We start from the raw sequence: 27,718 nt of genomic DNA, 5'->3' as shown, positions 1-27,718 counted from the left end.
AATCAACATCGGCAATGTATTTATAAGACAATAACAATCAAAACCAAGAAGTAAAAAAAGACTTAAAAAACCAAAGGACGTTGACATCAACAGTTATAAATAATAAATAAGAAACAACACGAACTCCACTAAAACCTGGAGTGAAATCAGGTGCTCCGGAAGGTTAAGCATTTCCTGCACCTTATACGGAACCCGGCCGTCGTGTTATTTCTTTGTTCAGTTTGGTAATGCCGGATGGATGGTTATTATGACTGACGAAGAATATCAGATATGATTTCTGACTGTGCTTTTGTCATATTGGGCAATCTGCTAATGATGGCGACCGTAAAATTTCTTGAAATACGAATTTCCGTCGTAGATTACTAATAAATTTTGTTCCTGCTTCGGTGGTGTCCACTTCACAGATTTTAGTATGGTAAAAAACCATTTTGCCATTAAAGCTGCAATTCTTAAGACAAAGCCAATATGAACTACATATAAGGAGATGCCTGTCAGAGCGAAAAGAAAGACTAAAATCAATATGATTACAAAAACGGTCTTTTTAAGGGTCCTCAATATATTGTTGAATCGAATTGTTAATTGTTCATTAGTTCAAAATTTTACAATATTAGCTAAACCCCTTGAGACTTAATGAAATTAACAGTTATTGATTACCGTACGACCTTCAACAATGAGCAATTCATATGTTAAAAAAATGGTTTCTTCGCCAAATTACGAGACCCCCCCCCCCCCCCCGTCTACAATTACAGACCAATTATCACCTATTAAGAGGTTGCTTGGTAGAAACTGAACTTTGGAACTTTTTTTTTATTCAACTCTTGTACATCTTTTCTGTCACGTTGATGCCACCGTTTTCAAAATACGTTAATAAACTAAAGTAAGACAAATAGACAAAACATACTAACTTACTGTCAATTTTCTGTTTGGTAGAAAAGGGTGCAAAAATTGAATTGCAGTTCAAACCATTTCATTTTTACATTTGTTGATCAGGGATCCGTAGGTGCTCTCTTTCAGGTCCGCGTTTATAATATGTAAAACGGATCCGGAGAAATTTTACGCGGTAAAGCTGTAAATGAAATACAAAGACATGTGCGACAAGCTTAAGGTAAATGAATACTCATTTTTTTTATGTTGCGCCATATTTGATATCAAATGTACACCATTTTTTAAACTTCCAAGTCCAAATAGTTTTTTGATGAAAGGGCGATGTCATTGCAGTCTCAATCGTAACTACTCGGCCATTCTCGCTATGCAGTACAATAACCTCGTATGCACTACGGAGAAATTCTTCTTAAATTGTTGGCCGGAATTGTAGTGATCCGCGACACAAAGAAGTTCTATCCTCCAGGTGGCGCTATAATTTGGTTACATATCACAGTAATCAAGAACTTTAACTCTGCCAAATATTTTGGCGCGAAAGAAGGAGCAAAGTAAATAAGTAATGGTAAAAAAATTGTACCATTCCAGTCGAAAAAATATAAAATTCAATCGGATCGGAAAATTTTCCGGACAGGAGCAAGGTAAAGCAGTAGTGGTAAAAAAAATGTACCAGTCCAGTCGAAAAAATATAATTTTGAATCGAATCGGAAAATTTTCTGTGCCAAACTGTTTTGGGGTTTGTCTGCGGACCAAAAGAAGAGAAATCTGAACTTTTCTACTATAAATGCAACCAATAAATTTTAAAAGTTCTGTCTGACTGAAAGATTTTTTGTCTGACATTTTTTTGGTCAGACAGTGTTCACACTGCATTGACAGATTATTCAGATGCACCATATGTGATGTACACTATTACTTTCCAGATAAACTTTAAAAGTATCTAACTTATTATTCTTCTATGTTCAATAATACAATATACATGACTACATGTACTAAACATCAACAAGAACTAAAGGTGACTGCCGATGCATTTAAGCCTTCACATTTGTAAAATATGATTTGAAGATAGAGCCGGGAGATAGAGTGACCTATGTTTGACCTTTATATCCGGGTCCGTATTCATGAAATGCCTCACTGTCGGAGGGGGTTATTTGGGGCCATGGCGCAATGACTTTAAAAGCCAAACTTAAAATTTCAATCTAGAGTTCTTTAGTCTTTGATATTGTATGTATATATATGTTTTCAGTGGGAAGGGGGTTCTTCCGAAACATCCCTGCCTGCAAGCCGTGTGTTTTTAATAAACTTGCTTTAAAATATTGCACTTTAATTCAATTCAAATTCAAATATTCATTGCCATATGAACTAAAACATTAAGTTTGTGACATATAAAATAATAAACAATATAACTATATTTCACATATATATATACACAATCATCCATTTACAGTAACTATTCCAGTGTCCCCTGTCCTCAGTTCTAATGACCTTTTGATGTAGGACCCCAATTTATTTACTTGTGATGGTGTTGATGGATTGAGTATAGTAATCAACTTTTCTTCATCAGATAAATCTTTAACAGAAAAATTAAAATTCAAGTTGTTAAAAAAGTTATTTCTTAGTTCCATATTTAATTTACAATCTAATATAAAATGTTTTTCGTTTTCTAATGTTTTACATTTAAGGCATATTCTCTGCTCTCTAGGAATATTTGCATGTCTGCCTTTTTCTATATTTAAATTATGGTCACTTATTCTTAGTTTTGTTATTAATTTTCTATAAGTAAAGTTTGATGTTCTTAAATAGTCTTCAAAACATAAATTTTGTTTAAGATTCTTATATAAATAAAGTTTACTTTTTTCATCTATGTTTTGCATCTTATGCACTTAAGGATTTTATTAATACCTAAGGCCACATTAAAAAGACGTGTGTTTACTATTACCCTACCCGTAGCCTTCACTAAAGTTTTTTGGTCATTTTCCAATAAGCATTGTTAAAGTTATAACGGTCCCTCCAAAAGTCTCAATGTAAAACAAAAAATCGTAAACTAAAAATAATCCGTACCTACCTACCATATTTTTTTCAAAGATGTAATAGGAAACACACATATTATATTTTTTGGCCTAATACTTTCAGTGACAAGTGTCTGTGTAAAGATGTTTTGATGTTTAGTTTCTTTAGTAGGATCATTTTGTTAGGTCAAAGTAGGTTTGTTTTGTGTATTCGTGTATTCCATGCGTTATTTAAATACCATAAACTTTAAATTTGCTCGAGTATTAAATGATAAAATTATTCAAATTTCGAAAAAAAGCATTTAAAAGATAAAAAGGTTTCCAAAACGAAAAAAAAAAACCCAAACAAAGATAATATTACATGGAACTCTCGGTTCAGACGTTTAGTCAACTCTACTAGTGCATGTTATAAAACAATATTATAAAATCCTAAAATTCAACATTTGAATAAAACGAAAGTATGAAATGTTGGTACCTATCTTCAAATTAACTTTTGATGGGCATGGTTTTTAATTCGGGATAAAAACGAACAATTTTTTTCAATAGCAATTTTTTTTTAATCACTGCTGAGATAATTTTTTTTCAAGGAAGTTAGAATCAATCAATAATATTTATTAGAACCCATACCCACACATTCAATATTTTGCATGAGCGATGAAGTTAAATTTTAATGCAGAGAGACACTCCTAATAAAGTGTTTGCGCTTCTTTCATTAGCTAGTATATATATTTTTAGCAAGGAATACTCGACTGGTTTCTCACAGCTGGAGTCCGTGCAAAACGAAACCGCCAACCTTTTAAACTTGTTACTGTGCTTGGTTGAAGTCGGATTTATAGACCATCTGCCCTGGTAAGTTTTATTTCAACATTTGCAATACTATCTTTACTGTTTAACATATATCTATTATAAATACCTAAGGATCATGTTCCCTTGTGTCGATTCAAAGCTATTAAAAACACGGAAATTTTATTAGATAATCCACAGCCTTTCCCCTTGTACTCTCATATTTAGCAATTCGGTGATTGATAGACAGAGGACTAAATATTCCATGCAGTGCTAAGACTGATTTCCTTAAAACAATTTTTTAAATTTAGATATTGGTTAAAACAAATAAGTTTGGACCAATTCAAGTACACCTTCTAGGGTGCGCTCGACTTTAGTGACTCGGTACGGGTTTTTTTTGGAGAAGAAAGATTGTTTATGATTTCTTTAAAAAAATAAATGATAGCACTTAATTTATTGACACACAAGTGAGTAATTTATGTTATGCATTTTATAAACAAAGATCTCTGTTTTACAGTCTGTTGATATCCTGCATCATCTGTGTCCCATGGCCGGCCCACATTCCCAATATATTTCACATGTAGATATAAGAAGATGAGGTGTGAGTGCCAATGCGACAACTCTCCATCCAAATAACAAGTTAAAAAAGTAAACCATTATAGGTCAATGTACGGTCTTTTATTCAAACTATAAAAAAAAACAAAGTCCCCATTCTTTATTTAATTTGTAAGTGTAATAAAGTTTCCTTATTTACTTTATACCTCCATCAATTTAATTACTAATCCATATTGAATCATAGAAAAATGGGGTTGAATTGACCTTCAAACGCCATTATTCTAAAATGAGTACTACCCGAATTGCATCCATGCTTAAAAGTTAAATCCACATTCGTAAAAGTCGAATAACTTATAAACTGATGTTTTGCTTTATTTTCCAAATTCAGAACAATTTGACAATATTCCATACTATCATTTTTAAAGAATGGATGCAATTGCATATTTCTTTTGGTAACTCTAGAAAGTTGACCTTTTGTGAACGTCTCCGCTTTTTCTAGCCAATACACATTCCATCTTTTGATATATATACTATGAACGTTTAATGACCTTTTGAATATATTAAGAAATGTTAAATGCTGAAAGACGTGCATAATATCAAATTTTTAAAATATCTATCATTTATTAGTCTCAAATAAAACTTGCACGATCTCCGCTGCTTTATTTGTTGCTAAATTTATGAAATTTTGGTACTGTGACGTTACATTTGTTTTTCGAAATTTTCAACATGGTAATTGGTGTCTTGAGTTCTGCTGTACGAAATGTGTTAGCACTTGTAAATCAACAATTTTCTGGCGTGAATCGGAATACTTAATTCATCTGAAATTTTTGCACAGCAGATTTCGAGTTTACTACAAATCTTTGTTCATTTCGTCGTTTTACTTCAGATGATTCGGCGTAAGAACTTTTAGTATGGTTCTGGTTGAACCAATATCATACAAAGAAACAACCCGCAGATAGACCAAAAACGAGGTTATCTTTCAAAATGATATCGTAATAGGCAAAGGTATAGGAATATTTATTAGGATTGTTTTCTTAAAAAACCTTATCTCGTAATCCTCGTAGCGAACAAATCGAAAGCGGAAGGGGTTATTTGAGAGTCAGGAATGAGTTTTGATAGGATAGAGAATAATTCGACCTCAACTGAATAAAACAAAGGAATATTGATATCAAATGAACAGAGAAAAGAGAGATGCTAAACTACAATAAAAAAAGAGAATAACTGTCTGATTAATGTTAAATGAACGATTTGTTTTTTGCAGTTATTTTAAAATATTTTATTGCAGCCGATCTGAAGTTGAATTAAAAGCTCATACACATAAATCAGCATGTCAAACCTTTATGAAAAACTTTTAATCTTGGACAGACGTTTATCATAATCGAAGCACAGTATAAACTGTAGCCTTCACATTTAACTTTTGAGTCCACAAGCCAGAAGCTCAATTTTTTGAAATTTTAATTGGATTCTGTTGGTTTATAGAGACGAATTAAAAAGCGAGAAAGCAATTTTACAAGCCAATGCCGTAGGACTTGTTGTTAAGCGTGAAGACTAACTATGGGATGTTTTGAATTATTCTGTTTTACTCAAAATTGATCAAAGATATATTTTATATGAAATAAAGGAGATATGGTATTATATATACATGGTACTTACTATCCATCTAACTTCAAATATATAAGTGGATGTAAGCAATTAAAGGCAAACGTACGGCCTTCAACAGTGTGAAAAAAACCACATACCGAATAGTCTTTTTCCTTTTTTTTAAACGGCAATCTATGGTATTTATGAGGGAAAGAGAACTTGCTACATCGTGTTACACAGGGACTTTAGCACTTTTTTTAGTTTCATTGATACTAGGTTTTTTTCAGTCTTTGGAATTCGTTTTATAAAACAATTGTGTATAAAACCACTTTCTATAATGTTAAATATGTTTATCCACCTGCATACGGGGTATATATCTCCCAATTGCTACGATATTCCCGTGCTTGCATTTCCTATCATGATTTTCTTGATAGAGGGTTGCTGCTTACAAGGAAGCTATTACACCAAGAGTTCCAAATGGTGAAGTTGAAATCATCCCTTCATAAATTTTACGGACGCCATCACGAGTTGATTGACCGTTATGAAATAACCGTTTCACAAATGATATCGGATATGTTCCTTACGTCGTAACTACAATCCCCTTCCCTTTCATGAATGTGACCTACCGAATTAGACTATTTACCGGATTTGTAATCACATAAGCAATACGACGGGTGCAACATGTGGAGCAGGATCTGCTAACCCTTCCGGAGCACCTGAGATCACCCCTAATTTTTGGTGGGGTTCGTGTTGTTTATTCTTTAGTTTTCTATGTTGTGTGGTGTGTACTATTGTTTTTCTGTTTGTCTTTTTCATTTTTGGCCATGGCGTTGTCAGTTTGTTTTAGATTTATGAGTTTGACTGTCCCTTTGGTATCTTTCGTCCCTCTTTTAGCTTTTCGGACAGAATACAGACCGCCCGTCGTAAAAATGTAAAACGTAAACTGTTCAGAAATTCTATCCACTGTTAGTATCTTACTAGTTTCACAAAGTCATTTTTTTATTAGTTTGCTGATTCGAGTTTGCTAAAAAATTTTTTTTACCAACTACCGTCTTGGCTTTACTTATTAATGGGGTTTTAACGACATTGAATGGCAATGAAGCCCTCGCACGGTCAGCATGGCTTAATATTGTATGACTTATAAATGCACGCAACCGTCTTACATGTCTGTGCCACAACCTCATCTTGTATCATTGTCAATCATAAAATTGAGAATGGAAATGGGGAATGTGTCAAAGAGACAACAACCCGACCAAAATAAAAAAACACACAACAGCAGAAGGTCACCAACAGGTCTTCAATGTAGCGAGAAATTCCCGCACCCGGAGGCGTCCTTCAGCTGGCCCCTAAACAAATATATACTAGTTCAGTGATAATGAACGCCATACTAATTTCCAAATTGTACACAAGAAACTAAAATTTAAATAATACAAGACTAACAAAGGCCAGAGGCTCCTGACTTGGGACAGGCGCAAAAATGCGGCGGGGTTAAACATGTTTGTGAGATCTCAACCCTCCCCCTATACCTCTAACCAGTGTAGAAAAGTAAAAGCATAACAATACGCACATTAAAATTCAGTCCAAGAGAAGTCCGAGTCTGATGTCAGAAGATGTAACCAAAGAAAATAAACAAAATGACAATAATACATAAATAACAACAGACTACTAGCAGTTAACTGACATGCCAGCTCCAGACTTCAATTAAACTGACTGAAAGATTATGATTTCATCATATGAACATCAGGCACAATCCTTCCCGTAAGGGGTTTAGTATCATACCATCATAACATATATGAGAAGAACATAACCCGTGTCATGCCAACAACTGTTTTTAGAATAAATGTGTTTAGTTCCGACGCAAAGACCTTATCAGTGACTCAATATTAACGCCAAAATATGCAATCTTTAATGACTTGACAACAGTATCGTAATTATATCCCTTCTTAATTAGTCTATTCAAAGGTTTTGTAAGTTTATGAGGTGAATACTGACACCTTTGTGCTTTATAAAGAATATTTCCATAAAAAATTGGATGTGAAATACCTGAACGTATAAAAAGTCTGCATGTTGAGCTATATTTACGAATGATGTCTTTATACCGACGATAAAATTTAGTAAATGTTTTGACTAGTTTGTGATATCGAACGGTTTCGATACATCGACAAACATTGCGGCTATTGCTGAAAATAGAACATAGGAGTCAGATGCAGTGTTTAGCTTATATCTTCAAAACTATTTTTTTTAGAGCAAATCTGACGTGGGGTAATTTTGTTCAATTGGTCAAGATCTATCAACCCTGACACTTTCAGATGAATCGAATAACCGATTGTTGGATTGCTGCCTCTAAATGGTGTTAAATTTTGTATTTTTTTGTAATAATTTTTAGGAATTTTGATTCTCAATGCTCTTCAACTTTGTACTTGTTTTGCTTTATAACTATTTTGATATGAGCGTCACTGATGAGTCCTATATGAGAAATATTTTATTAAAGAAAGCTCAATTATGAACATAATCATTAATAGCATATATACAACAAAGATCAATCATTTAAACAATCTTAACTAAAATTAATACTACACAAGTATCAAGTTATATGTGTTCCAAGGGAGTAACTCTAGTGTAAAAATATTAATTATAAGCAGCAATAAAAAAATTCACACTTTTATTCCAAGTAGAAGAAACACGCGTCTGGCGTACTAAATTATATCCTGGTATCTTTGATAAGTTACTATTTTGACTATTATTATAGATTAATGATATCACGTAAACTGTAATGTTCAGCAAAGAAAGATCTACGAAAAAGTTTATATGATCGAAATTTTCAATTGACCCCTTAAGGAGTTATTGCCCTTTAAAGGGCATTTTTACAGAATTTATTCGTCAAGTTTGCTAACATTTAAAAAACTTCTCTGAAACTATCGTGCCTTATACTTCTTAACTTTAAATGAATGTTCCTTTAGGAATTATTTATGAATTGTAAAAATGGTAAAAAGGTCAAGATCTATCAGCTTTGAAATTTATAGACAAACCGAACAACCCATTGTTGGGTTGCTGCCACTAAAGTTACTTTAAGGAAATTTTGCAGTTTTTGGTTATCATCTTGAATATAATGGAAGATAAAAATAAACTGTAAACAGCAAAAATGTTTAGCAAAGTTATATCTACAAAAAAAAAGACCAATAAATAAAATTTAGAAAGGAAATGGGGAATGTGTCAAATCGACAACAACCCGACCATAGAGCAGACAACAGAGGAAGGTCACCAATGGGTCTTTAATGTAGCGAGACACTCCCGCACCCGCAGGCGTCTTTCAGCTGGCCCCTTCAAAGATATGTATACTAGTTCAGTGATAATGAACGTCATACTAAACTCCGAATTATGCATAAAAAACTCAAATTAAAAATCAAACAAGACTAACAAAGGCCAGTGGCTCCCGACTTGGGACAGGCGCAACATTGCGGCGGGGTAAATATATATAAGAAGATGTGGTGTGATTGCCAGTGAGACAACTCTCCATCCAAATAACAATCTATAAAAGAAAACCATTATAGGTCAATGTACGGCCTTCAACACGGAGCCTTGGCTCATACCGAACAAAAAGCTATACTTGCAAGTGAATAGTTCGACCTCATTGAATCTGTATTCATGTGACCTTCAATTTAACCCCTAATCTTGAGATAGAGAACACGTGAATTGTATGCGTACAGTTTTTTAAAGGATTGAAAGTGAAACAAATGTAAATCATTTGATTGACTGATTCGATCCATAAACAATCATTTTCATTCATAAACACTTATTTTTCATCCATTATATGAAATTAAATAGACCTTAAATAATCCAACAGCACGAGTTTGCTTAATCTTTTTATATCTATTATGTTTACATCGCTTATATGACTTTAGAGGTCAACTCGATACCTAATTAGATGGCGTTTAGATTAAAATACACACGAAATGAAGCTACGTATTTTCATGCCAGTGCTCTGTTAATTGTATATTTTAGACGTTTAATAGTTTTGATAGATGATTTACGTTGTTACAAATCAAGTATGAGAATTTAATTAAAATCGGTGAATATGAATTTGACAGTGAGTGCCCCTTTTATTGAAACTATAATTTTGCAAACACTAACAATAGTGTAATTTTGATTAACTGGGTCGACACCACTGCTGTTGGACTATTGGTTCACGAGTGCATCATAAGCCCGTAGTCAGTGTTTTGGTTTCAACATGGTTTAAACAATATATTCTAATTTTTCCGTTGATAAATAGAAATTGTTATAAAATAACCCCGATTCAACTTCTCGCAAGCAAATTTGTCTGTCAGATAAATTTGGCTGTTCTATTTGTGTCCTTTTTGTTTTTATTCACCGCCTTACGTTTTCGTGTATTTATAGTTCTACATATGTTAGAGAATTGAGAATTCTTTTCAAAGGTATAGCCTAGAAATCACCTCTCATACAATATGTGCTATTTTCATTTATTCCTTATATTAGATATTGCCGTTAGATAATGATATTTTTGTATTTTCAGCACTTTTTAATATAATATATAAATGTAAACAAAACGCGTTCAAAGTTATATGGAATTCGCGTTTTTTTTTAACTGTTTCATATATAATATGGAATTAGTATACCTGAATGGCGACTAATTTGTAATAATGACTATATAGAACATTTAACAACAACTTGCTATGTCTATATGACATTCAATGAGTACCTGTTTTGACTATCAGACATTCCAAAAGTACATACTAGGACTAGTAAATACATTCAACAAGTACATGCTACGACTATTACCTGATCCTGGTACAACTATAAGACATTTAAAGAGTAAATTTTTGACTATAGAGCATTTACTAAGAAGATGTTATGACTATATAACATTCAAAAGTACCTGATGCAACTAAACGATTTTCAATGAGTACCTGTTTTGACTATAGGTCATTCAACGAGTACTTGATACAAAAATAAGACATTCACTGTCAGAGTAGCTGTTTCGACTATAGGACATTCAACAAGTACATGCTATGACTATAGGACATTCAATTTGTACCTTTTTTTTACCATAGGACATCCAACGAGTACCTGTTTTGACTATAAGACATCCAACAAGTACATGCTACCCCTATATGACGATTAACAAGTACTGAATACATCTGGAAGACATTAAAAGAACCTGTTTTGACATTATGGCATTCAACAAGTACATGCTATGACTATATGACATTCAACAAGTACCTGGTACAACTAAAATATTTGCAATGAGTACCTGTTTTGACTATAGGTCATGCAAAGAGTACTTGATACAAAAATAAGACATTCAATGAGTACCTGTTTCGACTATAGTATAGGACATTCAACAAGTACCTGATACAAACATGGGACATTCGACAAGTACCTGATACAATTATAAGATATTCAAAAAGTACATATTTTGACTAGAGAACATACAACAAAGACCGGATACAACTAAATGACTTTTAACAAGTACCTGATACACCTATTAGACATTCCATGCATACCTGTTTTGACTATAGAACATTTAAGAAGTACCTAATACAACTATAAGACATTTAAAGAGCACCTGTTTTGATTATAGGCATTCTATGACTATATGACATTTAACAAGTACCCGATACAACTAAAATATTTTCAATGAGTACCTGTTTTGACTAAAGTGCAGTCAACGAGTACTTGATTCAAACATAAGACATTCATTGAATACCTGTTTTGACTATAGGATATTCAACAAGTACCTGATACAACTATGAGACATTCAAATAGTTCCTGTTTTAACTATTGGACATTCAACAAGTACATTCTATGACTATAGGTCATTCAACAAGTACCTGATACAATTATATCAAATTGAAAGAGTACCTGTTTTGACTATTAGACATTCAACAAGTACATGCTAGGCCAATAGGATATTCAACAAGTATATGCTACGACTATATGACATTTAACAAGTACCTGATACAAATAGAAGACATTCAAACATTACTTGATTTGACTTTATGGCATTCGATAAGTACATGCTATGATTATATGACATTCAACAAGTACCTGATACAATTATAATATATTCAAAGAGTACCTGTTTTGACGATAAGACATTCAACAAGTACATGCTAGGACTAAATGACAACTAGAAGACATTCACACAGTACCTCTTTCAACTATAGGGCATTCAACGAGTACTTGATATGAAAAATTCAATAAGTATCTGATACAACCATGAGACATTCAACAAGTATAAGCAAGTACATGCTATGACTATATGTCATTCAACAAGTTCCTGATACAATTATAAGATATTCAATGAGTACCTGTTTTGACTATAGAACATTTAAGAAGTACCTGATACAACTATAAGACATTTAAAGAGTACCTGTTTTGACTATAGGGCATTCAACAAGTACATTCTATGACTATATGACATTCAACAAGTACCTGATACAACTTAAATATTTTCAATGAGTACCTGTATTGACTATAGTACATTCAACGAGTACTTGATACAACTATGAACATTCAAAGAGTTCGTTCCTGTTTTTAACTATTAGACTTTCAACAAGTACATGCTATGACAATAGGTCATTCAACAAGTACCTGATACAATTATAATATATCTATTGAAAGAGTACCTGTTTTGACTATAGAACATTTAACAAGTACCGGATACAACTAAATGATATTAAACAAGTACTTGGTACACAAAGACATTCCATGAATACCTTTGACCTGTTTGACTAAAAACATTCAACAAGTACCGGATACGACTATTCGACACTAAATGAGTACCTGTTTTGACAATAGGGCATTTAACAATTACCTGATACAAATATAAAAAAATCAAAACAGTATTTTTGACTATGGGACAATCAACAAGTACATATTTTGACTAAAGGACATTTAACAAGTACCTGTATCTACTATAGGACATTCAACAAATACATGTTTTGACTATAGGATATTCAACAAGTACAGGCTATGACTATAGGACATTCAATGAGTACCTGTTTTGACTATTGGACATTCAACAAGTACCTGATACAATTATAATATATCCAAAGAGTACCTGTTTTGACTATATAACATTTAAAAAGTACCGGATACAGCTAAATGATAATAAACAAGTACTTGGTACACATATAAGACATTCCATGAGTACCTTTGACCTGTTAAAATCATTCAACAAGTACCGGATACAACTATAAGACATTAAATGAGTACCGAATACAACTATTAGACATTAAACGAGTACCTGTTTTGACAATAGGACATTAAACAATTACCTTATACTAGTATAAAAAATCAAAAGAGTATTTTTGACTATGTGACAATCAACAAGTACCTGTTTTGACTAATTTAGGACATTTAACAAGTACCTGTTTTGACTAATTTAGGACATTTAACAAGTACCTGTATCTTCTATAGGACATTCAACAAATACCTGTTTTGACTATAGGAAATTCAACAAGTACAGGCTATGACTATATGACATTCAACAAGTACATGCTATGAATATTGGTCATTCAACAAGTACCTGAAACAATTATAAGATATTCAAAGTGTACCTGTTTTGAATATAGAACACTCAATAAGTACCGGATACAACTAAATGACATCCAACCAGTACCTGATACACCTATACATTCCATGAGTACCTGTTTTGACTTAATGACATTACACATGTACCTTATACAACTGAAAAAGACATTCAAAGAGTACATGCTTTGACTATAGGACATTCAACAAGTACATGCTCTGACTATAGGACATTCAACGAGTTCTTGATACAAAAATAAGACATTCAATGAGTACCTGTTTGATTATAGGACATTCAACAAGTACCTAATACAACTATAAGACATTCAAAGAGTACCTGTTTCAACTTTAGGACATTCAACATGTACATGCTATGAATATAGGCCATGCAACAAGTACCTGATACAATTATAATAAAATCAACGGTACCAATTTTGTTGCACCAGATGCGCATTTCGACAATACATGTCTCTTCAGTGATGCTCGTGGCCAAAATATTTGAAATCCAAAGCATATATAAAAGATGAAGAGCTATAATCCAAAAGGTCAAAAAGGTATAGCCAAATTCGTGAAAGGAATCAGAGCTTTGCATGAGGGAGATACATTCCTTAATTTATAATAATTTCTAATATTCTGAAACAGCAAATTTTAATAACACAAAAAATCCGTATTTTCATGCCAGTACGGAAGTACTGGCTACTGGGCTGGTGATACCCTCGGGGACTAATAGTCCACCAGCAGAGGCATCGACCCAGTGGTAGTAATAAAATAAAAATAAAATTATCTAATGACTATAAGATATTCAAAGAGAAGCCGTTTTATATAACATTCAACAAGTACCGGATACAACTATAGAACATTAAACAAGTACATGCTATGACTATAGGTCATTTAACAAGTACCTGATACAATTATAAGATATTCAAAGACTCTCTGTTTTGACTATAGAACGTCCAACAAGTACTGAATACGACTAATGACATTGAACAAGTAACTTATGCACATATAAGCCAATCCATGAGTACATGTTTTGACTAAATGACATTCAACAAGTACCGGATACAACTATAGAACATTCATCAAGTACATGCTAAGACTATAGGTCATTTAACAAGTACCTGATGCAATTATAAAAAAATCAATGAGTACTTGTTTTGACTATTGGACAATCAACAAGTTCATGTTTTGACTAAAGGACATTTAACAAGTACCTGTTTGACTAGGAAATTCAACAAGTATATGCTATGACTTTATGACATTGAAAGAGTACCTGTTTTGACTATAGAACATTTAAAAAATACATGACATGACTGTAGGAAACTCAACAAGTACATGATTATACTGTAGGACATTCAACAAGTACATGATTACACCATATGACATTTAATAAGCACATGCAATGACTATAGGACATTCAACAAGTACCTGATTTGACTATAAGACATTCAACAAATTCCTGTTTTGACTATAGGAAGGTCAACAAGTACATGCTTTGACTATCGGACATTCAATGAGTACCTGTTTTGACTATAGGACATTTAACAAGTACATGATTAGAAGCCTTGAAAACAACACGTTTGATAATTTCTTGCGTCTAAAGTGCTTTTCTGGATTTACCTTCATTAGAAAAGCTCAAAGACAAACATTTGAAATCCAAAGATGTATAAGTTCCGAAACCGTTGAAGAGGTTTAGGTAAAAAATACCTCAAATAAATAGCCAAATCCATCTAAAGCCAACATTGCCTGAGGGAGTTGAAACCTTAGTTTCTTAATAATTTCGAAATTTATAAACGGACAATTGTAGTAAAGTTTGAAATACTGACTACTTAGTTGATGAAACCCTCGGGGACAGATAGTCCACCATCAGAGGTATCGACCCAGTGATGTAAAAAATTGAAAACAAGACGTGCATCCGAAGCGCTATAGGACATTCAATAAGCACATGCTATGACTATAGGAAAGTCAACAAGAACATGATATGACTACAGAACAATCAACAAGTACACGCTTTGACTACAGGACATTCAACAAATACATGCTTTGACTACAGGACATTAAAGAAATACATTTTATGACTATAAAACATTCAATAAATAATGCTATGACTACAGGACATTCAACAAATACATGCTATGACTATAGGATATTCAACAAGTACATGCTATGACTACAGGACATTCAACAAATACATGCTATGACTACAGGACATTGAAAAAATACATTTTATGACTATACGACATTCAACAAATACATGCTATGACTACAGAACATTCAATAGATACATACTATGACTATAGGATATTCAACAAGTACATGCTATGACTCAAGACATTCAACAAATACATGCTAGGACTATAGGACATTCAACAAGTACATGCTATAACTACAGGACATTCAACAAATACATGCTATGACTATAGGACATTCAACAAATACATGATATAACTACAGGACATTCAACAAATACATGCTTGGACTACAGGACATTCAACAGATACTTGCTATGACTATAGGACATTCAAAAAATACATGTTATGACTATAGGACATTTAACAAGTACCTGTTTTGACAATAGGGCATTCAACAAGTACATGCATTACTATAAGACATTCAACAAGTATATGGTTAGACAATAGGACATCAAATTAGCTTATGCTATGACTACAGGACATTCAACAAATATAAGCTAGGACTATAGGACATTCAACAAATATAAGCTAGGACTATAGGACATTCAACAAGTACCTGTTTTGACAATAGGACATTCATGAAGTACATTCTACGACCAAAGGACATTCAACAAGTACATGATTAGACTAGAGGACATTCAACAAGTACATGATTAGACTATAGAACATTCAACAAACAAGTACCTGTTTTGACAATAGGACATTCAACAGGTACAAGTTATGACTAGGACATTCAACAAGTACTTGCTTTGACTATAGGACATTCAACAAATACATGCTATGACAATAGAGCATTCAACAAGTACATGATATGACTATAGGACATTCAACAAGTACATGTGTGGAGGTTAAAAGTAGTATATTTTCGCTAATATAACAAAGACGTCTGTTCAGCCATAACTTTTAATAACAACTCAAAGAGCCCACGGCGACGTCACTGAAGTCGCCAACGTCGCCAATGGTAATGTACAAACTTAGGAACGTCGTGATCCCGCGGTAATCTCGACATACTGGGGGCCGCAAAAAGTGCAAATTATCTTAAATTTCACATTAACTGTCCATATTTGTAAATAAATCAAATTTTAAAAAGTCTCTATCTCCATGAATGAACTTAATTGAATTGACTAAGTTCTTGTTCACATAAATGAAAAATTTGAATTAACTTTGAAAGTCCTTTTGAAAATTGTTAATCTTCTTCATCATTTTCGTCTACATTGTTTGTCCACTTTCGTATCCTCTCCCGGGCCTTGATGCTCGCATTTCGTTTCGGTCTAGTACTTCTTTGCGTTGTGTCTTCATGTTGCTCGTCAGTGTGATCGCTTGTAGCATCCGAATGTGTCCCCGATACCTTCAACGGAAATAGTTTAACGATTGGTCGGGATGTCTCACCATTGCTCGTCTGTATTCGTGCTGCCCGTACATGTCCATCATTGCCTCTGATAAGTTCATTAACTATACCTAGTTTCCAATTTACTCTAGGCGATTCATTATGTATTTGAACTATGTCTCCAATTTGAATAGATTGTTCGTTTTTTCCTAAAGTTTTGTGAAATTCGCGCAATGGAGTTAAGTACTCGGACTTCCATCTTGTCCAGAAGTGTTGCATTGTAACCGAACTAAGTAAGCCGAGTGGATCATAAATCTTTGAAGAATATTTCAAAACTTCTCGTTTAGTTACATGTTGAAGTAGTTCTGGTGTAGGAATATCACGCTTAGGGTAAAAAATCTCGTCGCTACGACTGTTCCACAACATTCCAAGTATTTTGGTATACTTATCCGTATCTAGGACGTTTTCTTCTTTAGCTAATTCTAGTAATTTAGCACTGTTTGAACTCCATGATCTCAAGTTGAATCCAGCTCCAGCCATCAAGCTTCTTGCTTCTTTAAAATACGTAAGTAAATCTTCCTCTTTGTTCATATTAGACAATATGTTATCAACTTAAATATCTCTTTCAAATGTTTCTGTATTGTGGCGTTGAGTATAAAGGGCGAAGACGTCGCTCCAAATAACACTGCTTTGAACCTATAAGTTTTCAGCTGACTTCCTGGATTTGTAGGGTCACTAAGCCATAAAAATCGGGTAACATCTCTATCTTCTTCGCTCAATCCAACATGTAAGAAAGCTTTCTCAATTTCAGTACATGTAGCAAACTGGTTGGCTCTAAACTGTACTAGGAGTTTTGTCAAATCATTTAATTTTGGTGGTGTGTCCATAAGACAATCATTTAGACTTGGATGACTTGGTGATTGACGACAACTGCAGTCGTATACTATTCGTATAGGAGTTGTGCTAGATTCCTTGTGTATAGGGTGATGTGGAATGTAATGAACTTTCTCGCCTTTTTGTTCTTTTTCATCTACTGTCTCAACAAATCCCCTGCGTTCCTGTTCGGCGATTATATCTCCATACTTCTTTAGTAGTTTAGGATCTTGACTAAGTTTCTTAATAACGTTCTCTGTTCTTCTTTTTGTGACTGTATAGTTTGATGGTAGTTCTTCATGTTCCTGTTTCCATGGCAATTTTGCAAAGTATTTATTACCTCTGAGTTCAGTCGAAGTGTCTTGATATGTTTCCAAAAAATCCGTATCGTCTTCGTCTGTTTCCTTCGAGTTAATAGCAATCGATTCCAATCTCCAAAATGTTTCTATATCATGCTCTTCCGATCTATGAGAAGTAAGAATATTAAAAATGCTAGTAGCCATCAATGAGTTATCCCTCTTGTCGCTTACTGGACCGGAAAGTAAAAAAAACTAACTTTGACCTCACGGCGTTTGGACCATTCCCCCGTATGACTTCATCCTCGACTAAGTCCCAGTAGTAGTCAGCTCCGATCAATAACGATATTTCGAAAGACTCTTCCTGTGTTACCGGATGTGCTAACTTAAGTCCCCGTAAATAATTCAGTCCTCTGTTGATGTGGCGAATATTGTTCTGCAAAGGTACGGCAATCATTGGTACAATTAGAACGTGTATCGGTATTTTCTGTCCTGCAACTGTTTCTACGAACACTGTCGATTTATCTAAATGTCTTACGGTTTTGTTTCTATATCCAAATGATGATAACTGTAGAATTTCAGTTCCCTCTGAATGTAAATTAAGTTTTCTTGCTAAATCTTCGGTCACAAATGATCTCTGTGCTCCCTCGTCAAAAAGTATATGGGTGTCTCTACATGAGTGGTCTGACCATACGGGTGCTACTGCAGTTTTTAAAAGAACATTTGTACGTACCTCGACTGACGATGAGTATAAAATTGATGTGTCCTCTTCCTTCTGATCCGTGTCATTCACCAAATGTACAGATGTCTGATTAGCTTGTCCATGAGTGTTACCATGAAAATCCATATGCTGTTGGCTGTAATTTGTATTTTGCACGCTTTGTCTACTTCTGTCATTCTCGTGGTTCTTGTTGTTAAATTGGCGTACAGTGCACAGACTTGTGTGATGTCTTTTGTTGCAATTTCGGCATAAGTGTTTTGACTTACAATCATGTATACGATGTGTTCTAAGGCAGTTGAAACACAATTTCTCCCGCTTTACAATGTTCATGCGTGCTGCTGGATCCGATATGTTCGCGCAATGCGCTGGTGCGTGTACATCGTGGTAAAATACACAATGTTTAGTGTCTAAATTCTGGCGTATATTTCTTGTATTTAGAGCTTGATTTTGGCGGGGTTTTGTTGATTTAGTTCCGGTAAAGAAAGATGATGTACTTGGTAAATTGTTAGAAGTTTCAGTGTCTTGTCCCGCATCAATTATGTTTATTTCATTGCAAATACTTTTCCGGAGGTCTCGTAATGACCAGTTTTCTGTTCCATGTTCACGGGCAAGTTTTTTTTTAATTTCTCCCGGTAATTTTTTCAAACTAATTGGTACAAGTAATGTTCCATACGAGTCTTGTGACTGGCCCAAAGATTCTAGCCCTCTGACGTAAGTTTCCATTTGATCATAGAATTGTCTCAAACTGACAAGATGATTTCGTGGTGATGGAATTTCTAATAATGCTTGAATGTATGCTTGCATGATTTTGTGTGTTTGTCCGAATCTTTCCTTCAATAAAATAATGGCGTCTGCATAGTTTGCATTGGTGAGCGCAAAACCAGCTATGGTGCGTAAAGCTTCATTTTGTAACTGCGCTTTGAGGTAATTAAATTTCTGGACATCGGTCAATGAAGGGTTTATTCTGACTGCTTGCGGATGCATACGAATTTATATTAGTACTCACTGTGTTACTAGCTTGAGAGAACGGATTTTGTGACGACTGCGTGCATGAGTTTTCTGTGAGGTTTGCTGAGACGAACGGTTGAGAGTCAACATTTAATATCTGGGATGAAGTTTCACTCTGACGTGTCTTTGGTGTGGTATGAGGATCTTGAACAAAATTTCTTATGTGTCTGATTTTGGTTTCTAACGTAATACAATACTCATCTGAATCTAGAATTTCACTTTCAATATCTTCTGCTTCCGCTAGGTTGAGTATCTGCTCGTTCAAATTGTTCAGTATCTTTTGCTTCTGAGGAAGATTTTCAAATGTTGCTGTCAATTCTTCTGGGTCGAAATCTGTATCTTGCTTCGCTGCATCTATCTTCCGAATAAGTTTTGTAACAGCACTTCTGTTCCCGGATCTTATCGATTTGAGCTTGCTTAAATCCATTGGTCACGGTACCATAAATGTGGAGGTTAAAAGTAGTATATTTTCGCTAATATAACAAAGATGTCTGTTCAGCCATAACTTTTAATAACAACTCAAAGAACCCACGGCGACGTCACTGAAGTCGCCAACGTCGCCAATGGTAATGTACAAACTTAGGAACGTCGTGATACCGCGGTAATCTCGACAACATGATATGACTATAGGACATTCAAAAAATACATGCTATGACTATAGGACCTTCAACAAATGCATGCTATGACTATAGACCATTCAACAAGTACATGTTATGACTATAGAACATTCAATAAGTACTGATAATAATGATAAGAGTAAACAGGGAATTCAACTTGTAAAGTTAATCAATGTTCCATTAAAAAGAACCAATATTTCAAAATTCCAAAACTAGAAAAACTGAACAGTAAGTGAGTCGTCCTGAATATGCATGGCATATTTGCTTCTCGACTTGTCATTTCTTTAACAACGCAAATTAAGTCAGTTATTTGCTTCTTGGAAACCAAATGGGCCTTTAATCTAAACCATGGGGCGCAAAATTTCCTTAGATCTGACGATTCTTTGACAGTGTCGTGGAAAGTACAACATGGAATTAGGGAAAATAACACTTCTTGGCCGTCAACATGCATGTTCTACCAAATTGAATTCAAAGTTTTACGAAAGAGGCCAAATTATAAATTTGATTTTAGGGGCAAATTCAGCAAAATTAAGGGTATGTTAATTTAATATTTAAGAAAAAAGATGAGATCAATGATTTATAAAATAAATAATGATATTTATAAATAGAGAATAAATTCCACAACGGCTTGCCAAATATACGAAATTAGTGCCAGTTATAACTTATTTACTTATAAATATTGTTATAAGTATACTATTACCAGGATTCTTGGTTGTTGCAAACTGGCATCTAATTTTAAATTTCGTATAATTTAATGTAACAAAAAAAAACATTTCAATTCATAAACAATATCATTTGAAACGATGGATATGATTGGACAAGTTAATTTAGCCTTCTCGATAACCCATTGGGTACATATCTAATGGCATAGAAAACAGGGCGTAAATGCATTTACGAATCGCACGTTTTACTGTTATTATCCAATAATGTGGTTCCCGCGTTCCTTTATGATAGATTATCGATCATTATCGACGTTAATGCATTTATGATCGAAAATGATAGATGGTCTCAATAATTTTTTTAAATGCATTTAGGACCGATAATAATAGTTAAGGTAAATTTACGCCGTTCATCTATAATGATCGACCGAAAATCTATCATTTTCCTCAATAAAATGTGATTATCTCATTTATGTTGTTCTAGTGTATCATATGTAATGGAACATTTCGCGCTATTATATTATCGTAATAAGGACAACACTTATAACCGTTACAAATAATATATTGATCCCCAGATATACAAGATGAAAGAGTCAAGATCGAATATGACCAGCAATATAATATCTACAACTACTAATAAAGACGCAAAAAAAACCAAAAAAACATCTGCCGATTGAATAGTTCAGAATAGTGTCCATAAATGATAAGAACCAAATATTAGTATTTCATTTTAAATACTTTTATTTCGAAAACAACAGAAACAAATTAAACTGAACTTGACCGGAATGTTCTTTATCGTTGAGAAATTTAATATATGGTTTGTAGATGTAATTGATTGTTACTCTCAATTAACCATGCTGAGTGACAAAGTCACCTATCGAAGTTTTAGCCTGTTAAAGATCAAAATACAAATAATTACTGGTATTTTCAATATGACTCCTGATCATACTCCGAAAGTCAAGATTTGTAATCAATGATAATGAAGATTTTATACATTGTTAATAACTTCTTAATCTTTTTTTATGCACATAAATGTTTAGGATGTTTTCTTACTCCAAGAGTTATATTATGGAATTAGATGCGACTGTTATACAAGTGAGAGGTTTAGGTAGCTTTAAAACCAAGAATAATCAAGCATTTTCTACATAATCAAATGCCTGTACCAAGTCAGGAATATGACTTGTAATCCATTCGTTTCATGCGTCTGAGTTTTGTGTTTCTGCCTTTCGATTAGGGACAATTTGAAATTCCCTCGGAGTTCACTACTGACACTAGACAGTATTTGTGTGATTTTATTATTATATTCTAGCTCATTAGAGCCTCTAGTTCAGACCAAAAAAAAATGATAATTATCTAAAAAATAAAATCTAGATTTGCAGTAAGATGATCAGCAGTAACTGATGTAGTAACAAAGTGTCTTCCAGTAAATTTTAAGAAATTGAATGAGTTTTTCTAAATATTCAGTAGTAATGTCACCATTATTCTCCTCTAATCATAGTCTTTGTTAAATGGCACTTTCCAAAAAGAAAATAAAGAATAATTTGCAAAATGTTATTCATCTTTGTTTCAAATAAGGACATACTTGACATGAATAAAGTTTTTTCCTGTCAAGTACTAAGACACCTTTTCAGATAAAAATTCATTGCATTGAAACTAAACAACCACACTGGGAGTTATCCAATTAAAGATTAACCTAGATGTTTTTTCTGTAACTTCCAAGTTTTCAAATTCTTTTATAGAAACACTAAATGAAAAAAGAATGGCGCTTAGAAACACCTAAGACATTTTCATGACTCAGGAATTTTTTTTGCAATGGAATTCAGGGTTAGTTTCCTACAATTCAAATCCAGAGAAATGTTTTTGTCCCTTTTCATGAAAAAAACGTATGTGACGTAATAGAATTTGTGATTTGGATGTATTATACCTTTGATAAGATAATTTGTTGATAAATGATAAACTTTTTATTTTTTAGAGTCATCGATATCAAATAATTATTTGAAACAAAGGAAGATATAGATAGTGAGAAATATCTATAAGTTACTTTGGTGCTGGTAGCATAATGACCGAAAGTACACACAATTCAGCAGAAGCTATGGAGATTGCTAATCCCGAAAATGAAGAACTAAACAAAAGTTATTATGGTTCATCTGAAAAATATCAACTTGTCATTGGGCATCAAGACAATTTTGACCAATTTAATACAGGTATAACATCAGTCCATACTTTACCTTTAGAATCTCATAAGATTTTGGTTCAAAAGGAAAATATAATGACGGCTTCTTCTACGATCAGTAAAGAACCTATCAAAATTGATAGTTTAAAGAATAACAGGATCTCGACTAGAAAATTTAACAGTTTTCAAGATGGACATTTAAGCAGACATTTGAAGCCTTCTTGTGGTAAAATTCACACAAATAAATCAAACAAGGAAAATGTGAACAAGGTAAACATTTCACCACTAGCTGAACTCAAACCAGTATTAAAAAGAGACCATATAAATGACAACAAAAACTTTCCAACTCAACCAGTAAAAGCTAAACAAGTTATCCATCAAGAAAAAAGTATAACCGAACTCATTAATGCCCTTTATGGAAAACGTGAAGGAGATTCTGTTGATAAAGAAGACAAGCCAAAAACTAGTTTTTCTTTTTCAAAAATAAAGGTTAAAGAAGATATTGTAGATAAAAAGGATGTGAAACAATCAAATATTTTCGGAAATGTTAATGATGATGTTTACAAGGGAGGAGACACGAAAAAGCCTGATTTAAAATATTGTATGAAAATTCAAACAAATACTTCTGATGAGAAACCTAATGAGGTTTTGATTAAAAACTGTAAGAAAGACATCTTAACAAAGGTTGAGGTCACTGAAGCTAGGATACCTACAAGTTGTACTGACTCCAAAGATATAAAGTTTGTTAAGGATGATTTGGACAAATCAAATGTAATTTCATCACTTCAGAACGTGAATAGGTGTGATTTCTGTGGATTAGAAATTACTGATAGTATTAAGTTCAAATCTCACCTGAGAATGCACTTACGAAAGAAATCGTTTCCTTGTGACACATGCGGTAAAAAGTTCAAAACTTTAGATTATTTAAAGACCCACAAGAGATTTCATACTGGTCATAACCTGAGCAGCTGTGATGTTTGTGGTAAAGATTTCATTTGTAAGAAAGATTTACTTAGACACATGAGAATACACAATGGGGAACAACCATACGTTTGCAGTATATGCTCTGAAAGTTTTAGCTCTCCACAAAGCTTGAATATTCACATGAGATCTCATACAGGAGAGAAACCGTATAGCTGCAATATTTGTCCTAAAAGATTTTCAAATCATGGCGACATGAGAAGACATAAGAGAAAACATGATGGCAAAGTCGAAAAGACGCACAACTGTACAATATGTAGTCAAAGCTTCAAATCTATGAATGGATTAGAAATTCACAACATGAAGCATACCGGGGAACTCCCTCACACATGTGAGGTTTGTGGGAAAGGCTTTAGAGGTTTCGGAAACCTATCGCTTCATATGAAAATACATACTGGAGAAAAACCGTATAATTGCAAAATATGTGGTAAAAGTTTCGTACAAAATGCACACTTGAGAAGTCATATTAGACGGCATAACCAAAGGCCATACTGTTGCACCTTATGTAGGAAAATGTTCAAATTGTCGAGTGATTTGGCAACACATATGAAAATACATACTGAAGAAAAACCATACATTTGTGTAACATGTAGTGAGAGTTTTGGAGACAAAAATGAACTCAAAAAACATTCACGTGTTCATAAAGAAAGATCGAAGCCAAAACAATTTACGTGTCGTATTTGTAATAAAACATTAAGTTGTGGAAGCCTGACAACCCATATGAGAGTACACACTAATGAAAAACCTTTCATTTGTAAAATTTGTGGGAAAGGATTTAAACAGGGTAGTAATCTTAAAACTCATCTGAAAATGCATACCGGCGAAAAATCACATAAGTGCGATATATGTGGCGAGAGTTTTCGATTTCCAAGCATTCTTTTGAACCATGTTCGAGTTCATACAGGTGAAACACCTTACGTTTGTACTACTTGTGGCAAAGGATTTACCACAAACTCTAGTTTGAGTTCTCATATTATGATACATACAGACATAAAGCCTTTCAAGTGTGACATTTGTGGTAATACCTTCAGACGGAGTAATCATTATGATAGTCACATGAGAACACATACTGGCGAAAAACCGTTTAAATGTGAAGAATGTGGTAAAAGTTTTAGCGAGAACAGTGCACTGAAAAAGCACATGAGAACACATACAGGTGAACTGCCTTACGAATGTGAAATATGTAATAAAAAGTTTGCCTATCTTAGCAATTTACAAAGGCATGTGAAAACACACTATGGTGAAAAGCCAAGATGTTGTATTACCTGCGGGAAAAGGTTTGGAGATAATGCCCAATTGAAAACGCATATGAGAACACACAGTAAAGAGATGTTAAGCTGCGAAACATGTGGTAAAGAATTGAAGGACGAACGTTCAGTGAAAAGACATATCTTAATGCATTCTGGAAATACACCTTTCGAGTGCGAAGTATGCAGCAAAACGTTCTTCACAGGAAACGAATTGAATCAACACCTTAAAACACACACAGGTGAAAAACCATACAGTTGTCCTCATTGCATCGGACGTGACTACCTTTCAAAACAACGCTTTAATGATCATATGAGAAAACATGATATTAAGAAAGATCTGTCATAAAATGGTCTGACTCAATGGTTTTATTTGTCGTAAAAAAAGAAAAGAAAGTTTGTTTTTGAACATATATTCTGATCCTGAAATTGTTTTATGAACAGTGATATTAATGCAGTATTACATGGTTATTGTAAAATGTCAACTGTTAAAGCATATGCACTATATTGGTTGTACAAAATATGAACTATATGCGAAAATGTTTGAGGGGAGACAACTCAAATGTAACGTCTTGTTTTGTAAATTGAACATGAAAAGCAAAAGGAACCAGGATTAGTTGATAATATATAAACTTTTAAAATGACACTGCTTTGCAAACCACAAACGCTTATAAAAACTATTTATCATCCTTATGGTTCTAAAGGTGTCTATCATGTAAATTCGTGTTATTTAATTTTATAATTTTATAAAAAAAAAAGGCCAACACCTCTCGAGCTGCTTTCCTCGCAGTTTTCAATTGGAATCAAATTTTTGATCTTTGTATATATGTTTGTCAATTTTCAAAAAAAATATTTTCTACCTTTGGTTTGGTTTTCGAGTGATTTCCGTTTCCCGAAAATGCTATGTGTTCATGTTAATCTTTAGATTATGTTACTAACAATTTTGTCAATCGCCATTTGAGTACAGTTATCGAACTTTCATTGGGCTCTAATTTCTCCCAATAATAATTTATATTGTTAGGTAAATGTGTCTGTCTGACATTGACTACACAACATGGAGAATTGATAATGTTAAGTTTATCTTTTTACCTAAAATAAGAGATTTTATTATAAACATAGAAATGAGTATTTCCAGTAAAGAAGGCAATACATTTAAGCGTGTATCTAAACAATCCCCCCACAAAAAACAAATAAAACCAAGCTTCGATATACAGTAAATTGTTTTTTATGAAATAATCTGTGATTATTTGATTTGAGTATTAGGTTTGTTATCTGTTTAATTTTGTTTTAAGTTTGTTTCATTAGTTGTTTTAATTGATTCATTAAAATAGTTTGTTTTCTTTTTTTTAAGTTTCTTGCCAAATTCACCACATTAATATAAAAAGATGAGTTTCACACTGTGATAGATATGACATTGTCTATGAATAAACTTATAGATACCCGGATTAAAATTTTCGACGTCAGGAAAGACCCATGTTTCGTGTAGAAGAGACTCACCAGTCTTGCTTTACCGGCACTTTGTGTCTCACATTTTTGTTGATTGTTGTCCTTTTTATGCCACCCTCTTCTTACTAGGTCAACTGATTTTTACCGCGCGTTCATTTTGAAGTCCTGTAACATCACTGTCCAAGGTTGAAAGGTTAGTGGTTAATTAAGCCCTTGCAAAAACGTTATGTTCCGAAATCAGATGCCTGCCCTAAGCCTCAGAAACTCATAATTACGCGGTAGTTGAAGGTTGCTGTATCATTTGTTTTTCATTGACTATGATACAAAAAAAATCATTTTTTCTTATAAATTGTATCCATTTCGTCATATCAGTGACTTTAAATACGGTATAGGTTTTACTGTTTGGCAACTATATTACATCTCCTTATTCTTATAATGATGGAGAGACAATAATGTTTTGGGAAAAGACTTGGCTCATATTTAATTTTAGTAAAATGAGTATTATATTTCAAAAATTTAAATTTCAGAATGCCAGGTCAATACGCTAAAGTGATATCGAAACTTATAGTTTTGAATGCAAGTGTAGTGATTCAATTCAAATATCAATAAAACTATCATACTTTTTAAAGATTGTATTGAGTATTTGCAATGTCATAACACAAATAATGGTTTCTATCATACTTTCTTCTTTGGTCCTTTGAAGCGCATTCCTTAATTTACATTCTTTGCTTAGACCAGAGAAATGAAAACTAATAATGCATTCGATTCTGTCATACGGGAAGAAAGGCAGACGGTGGTCACTTGGGTAACTTTCATCAGGTACTTG

At 33.4% G+C, this 27,718-nt stretch overlaps 3 protein-coding genes across 4 annotated transcripts; 1 reads left to right on the top strand and 2 right to left on the bottom strand.

Annotated features, from left to right (window-relative positions):
- Window positions 1-1,081: 1,081 nt before the first annotated feature.
- On the top strand, window positions 1,082-26,627 carry LOC134711479 (zinc finger protein 271-like). Of its 2 annotated transcripts, none has more exons than XM_063572086.1 (2): window positions 1,082-1,105; window positions 23,018-26,627. In XM_063572086.1, exon 2 carries the CDS (start codon window positions 23,105-23,107, stop codon window positions 25,793-25,795), a length of 2,691 nt encoding a protein of 896 aa, XP_063428156.1. In that variant the 5' UTR covers window positions 1,082-1,105; window positions 23,018-23,104; the 3' UTR covers window positions 25,796-26,627. The 2 variants fall into 2 exon arrangements, with proteins under 2 accessions (XP_063428156.1, XP_063428155.1); XM_063572085.1 differs by lacking the exon at window positions 1,082-1,105 and adding an exon at window positions 3,616-3,734.
- On the bottom strand, window positions 17,459-18,247 carry LOC134710775 (uncharacterized). Its single transcript, XM_063571173.1, has one exon. It carries the CDS (start codon window positions 18,245-18,247, stop codon window positions 17,459-17,461), a length of 789 nt encoding a protein of 262 aa, XP_063427243.1.
- On the bottom strand, window positions 18,255-19,565 carry LOC134710774 (uncharacterized). Its single transcript, XM_063571172.1, has one exon. The coding sequence runs from the start codon at window positions 19,563-19,565 to the stop codon at window positions 18,255-18,257; it is 1,311 nt and encodes a 436-aa protein (XP_063427242.1).
- Window positions 26,628-27,718: the final 1,091 nt, after the last annotated feature.

Source organism: Mytilus trossulus, chromosome 3 (genome assembly GCF_036588685.1).
Source record: "Mytilus trossulus isolate FHL-02 chromosome 3, PNRI_Mtr1.1.1.hap1, whole genome shotgun sequence".
Taxonomy (NCBI): Eukaryota; Metazoa; Mollusca; class Bivalvia; order Mytilida; family Mytilidae; genus Mytilus; species Mytilus trossulus.
The sequence above is the reverse complement of the archived record's forward strand: the minus strand, read 5'-3'. Positions and strand labels throughout refer to the sequence as shown.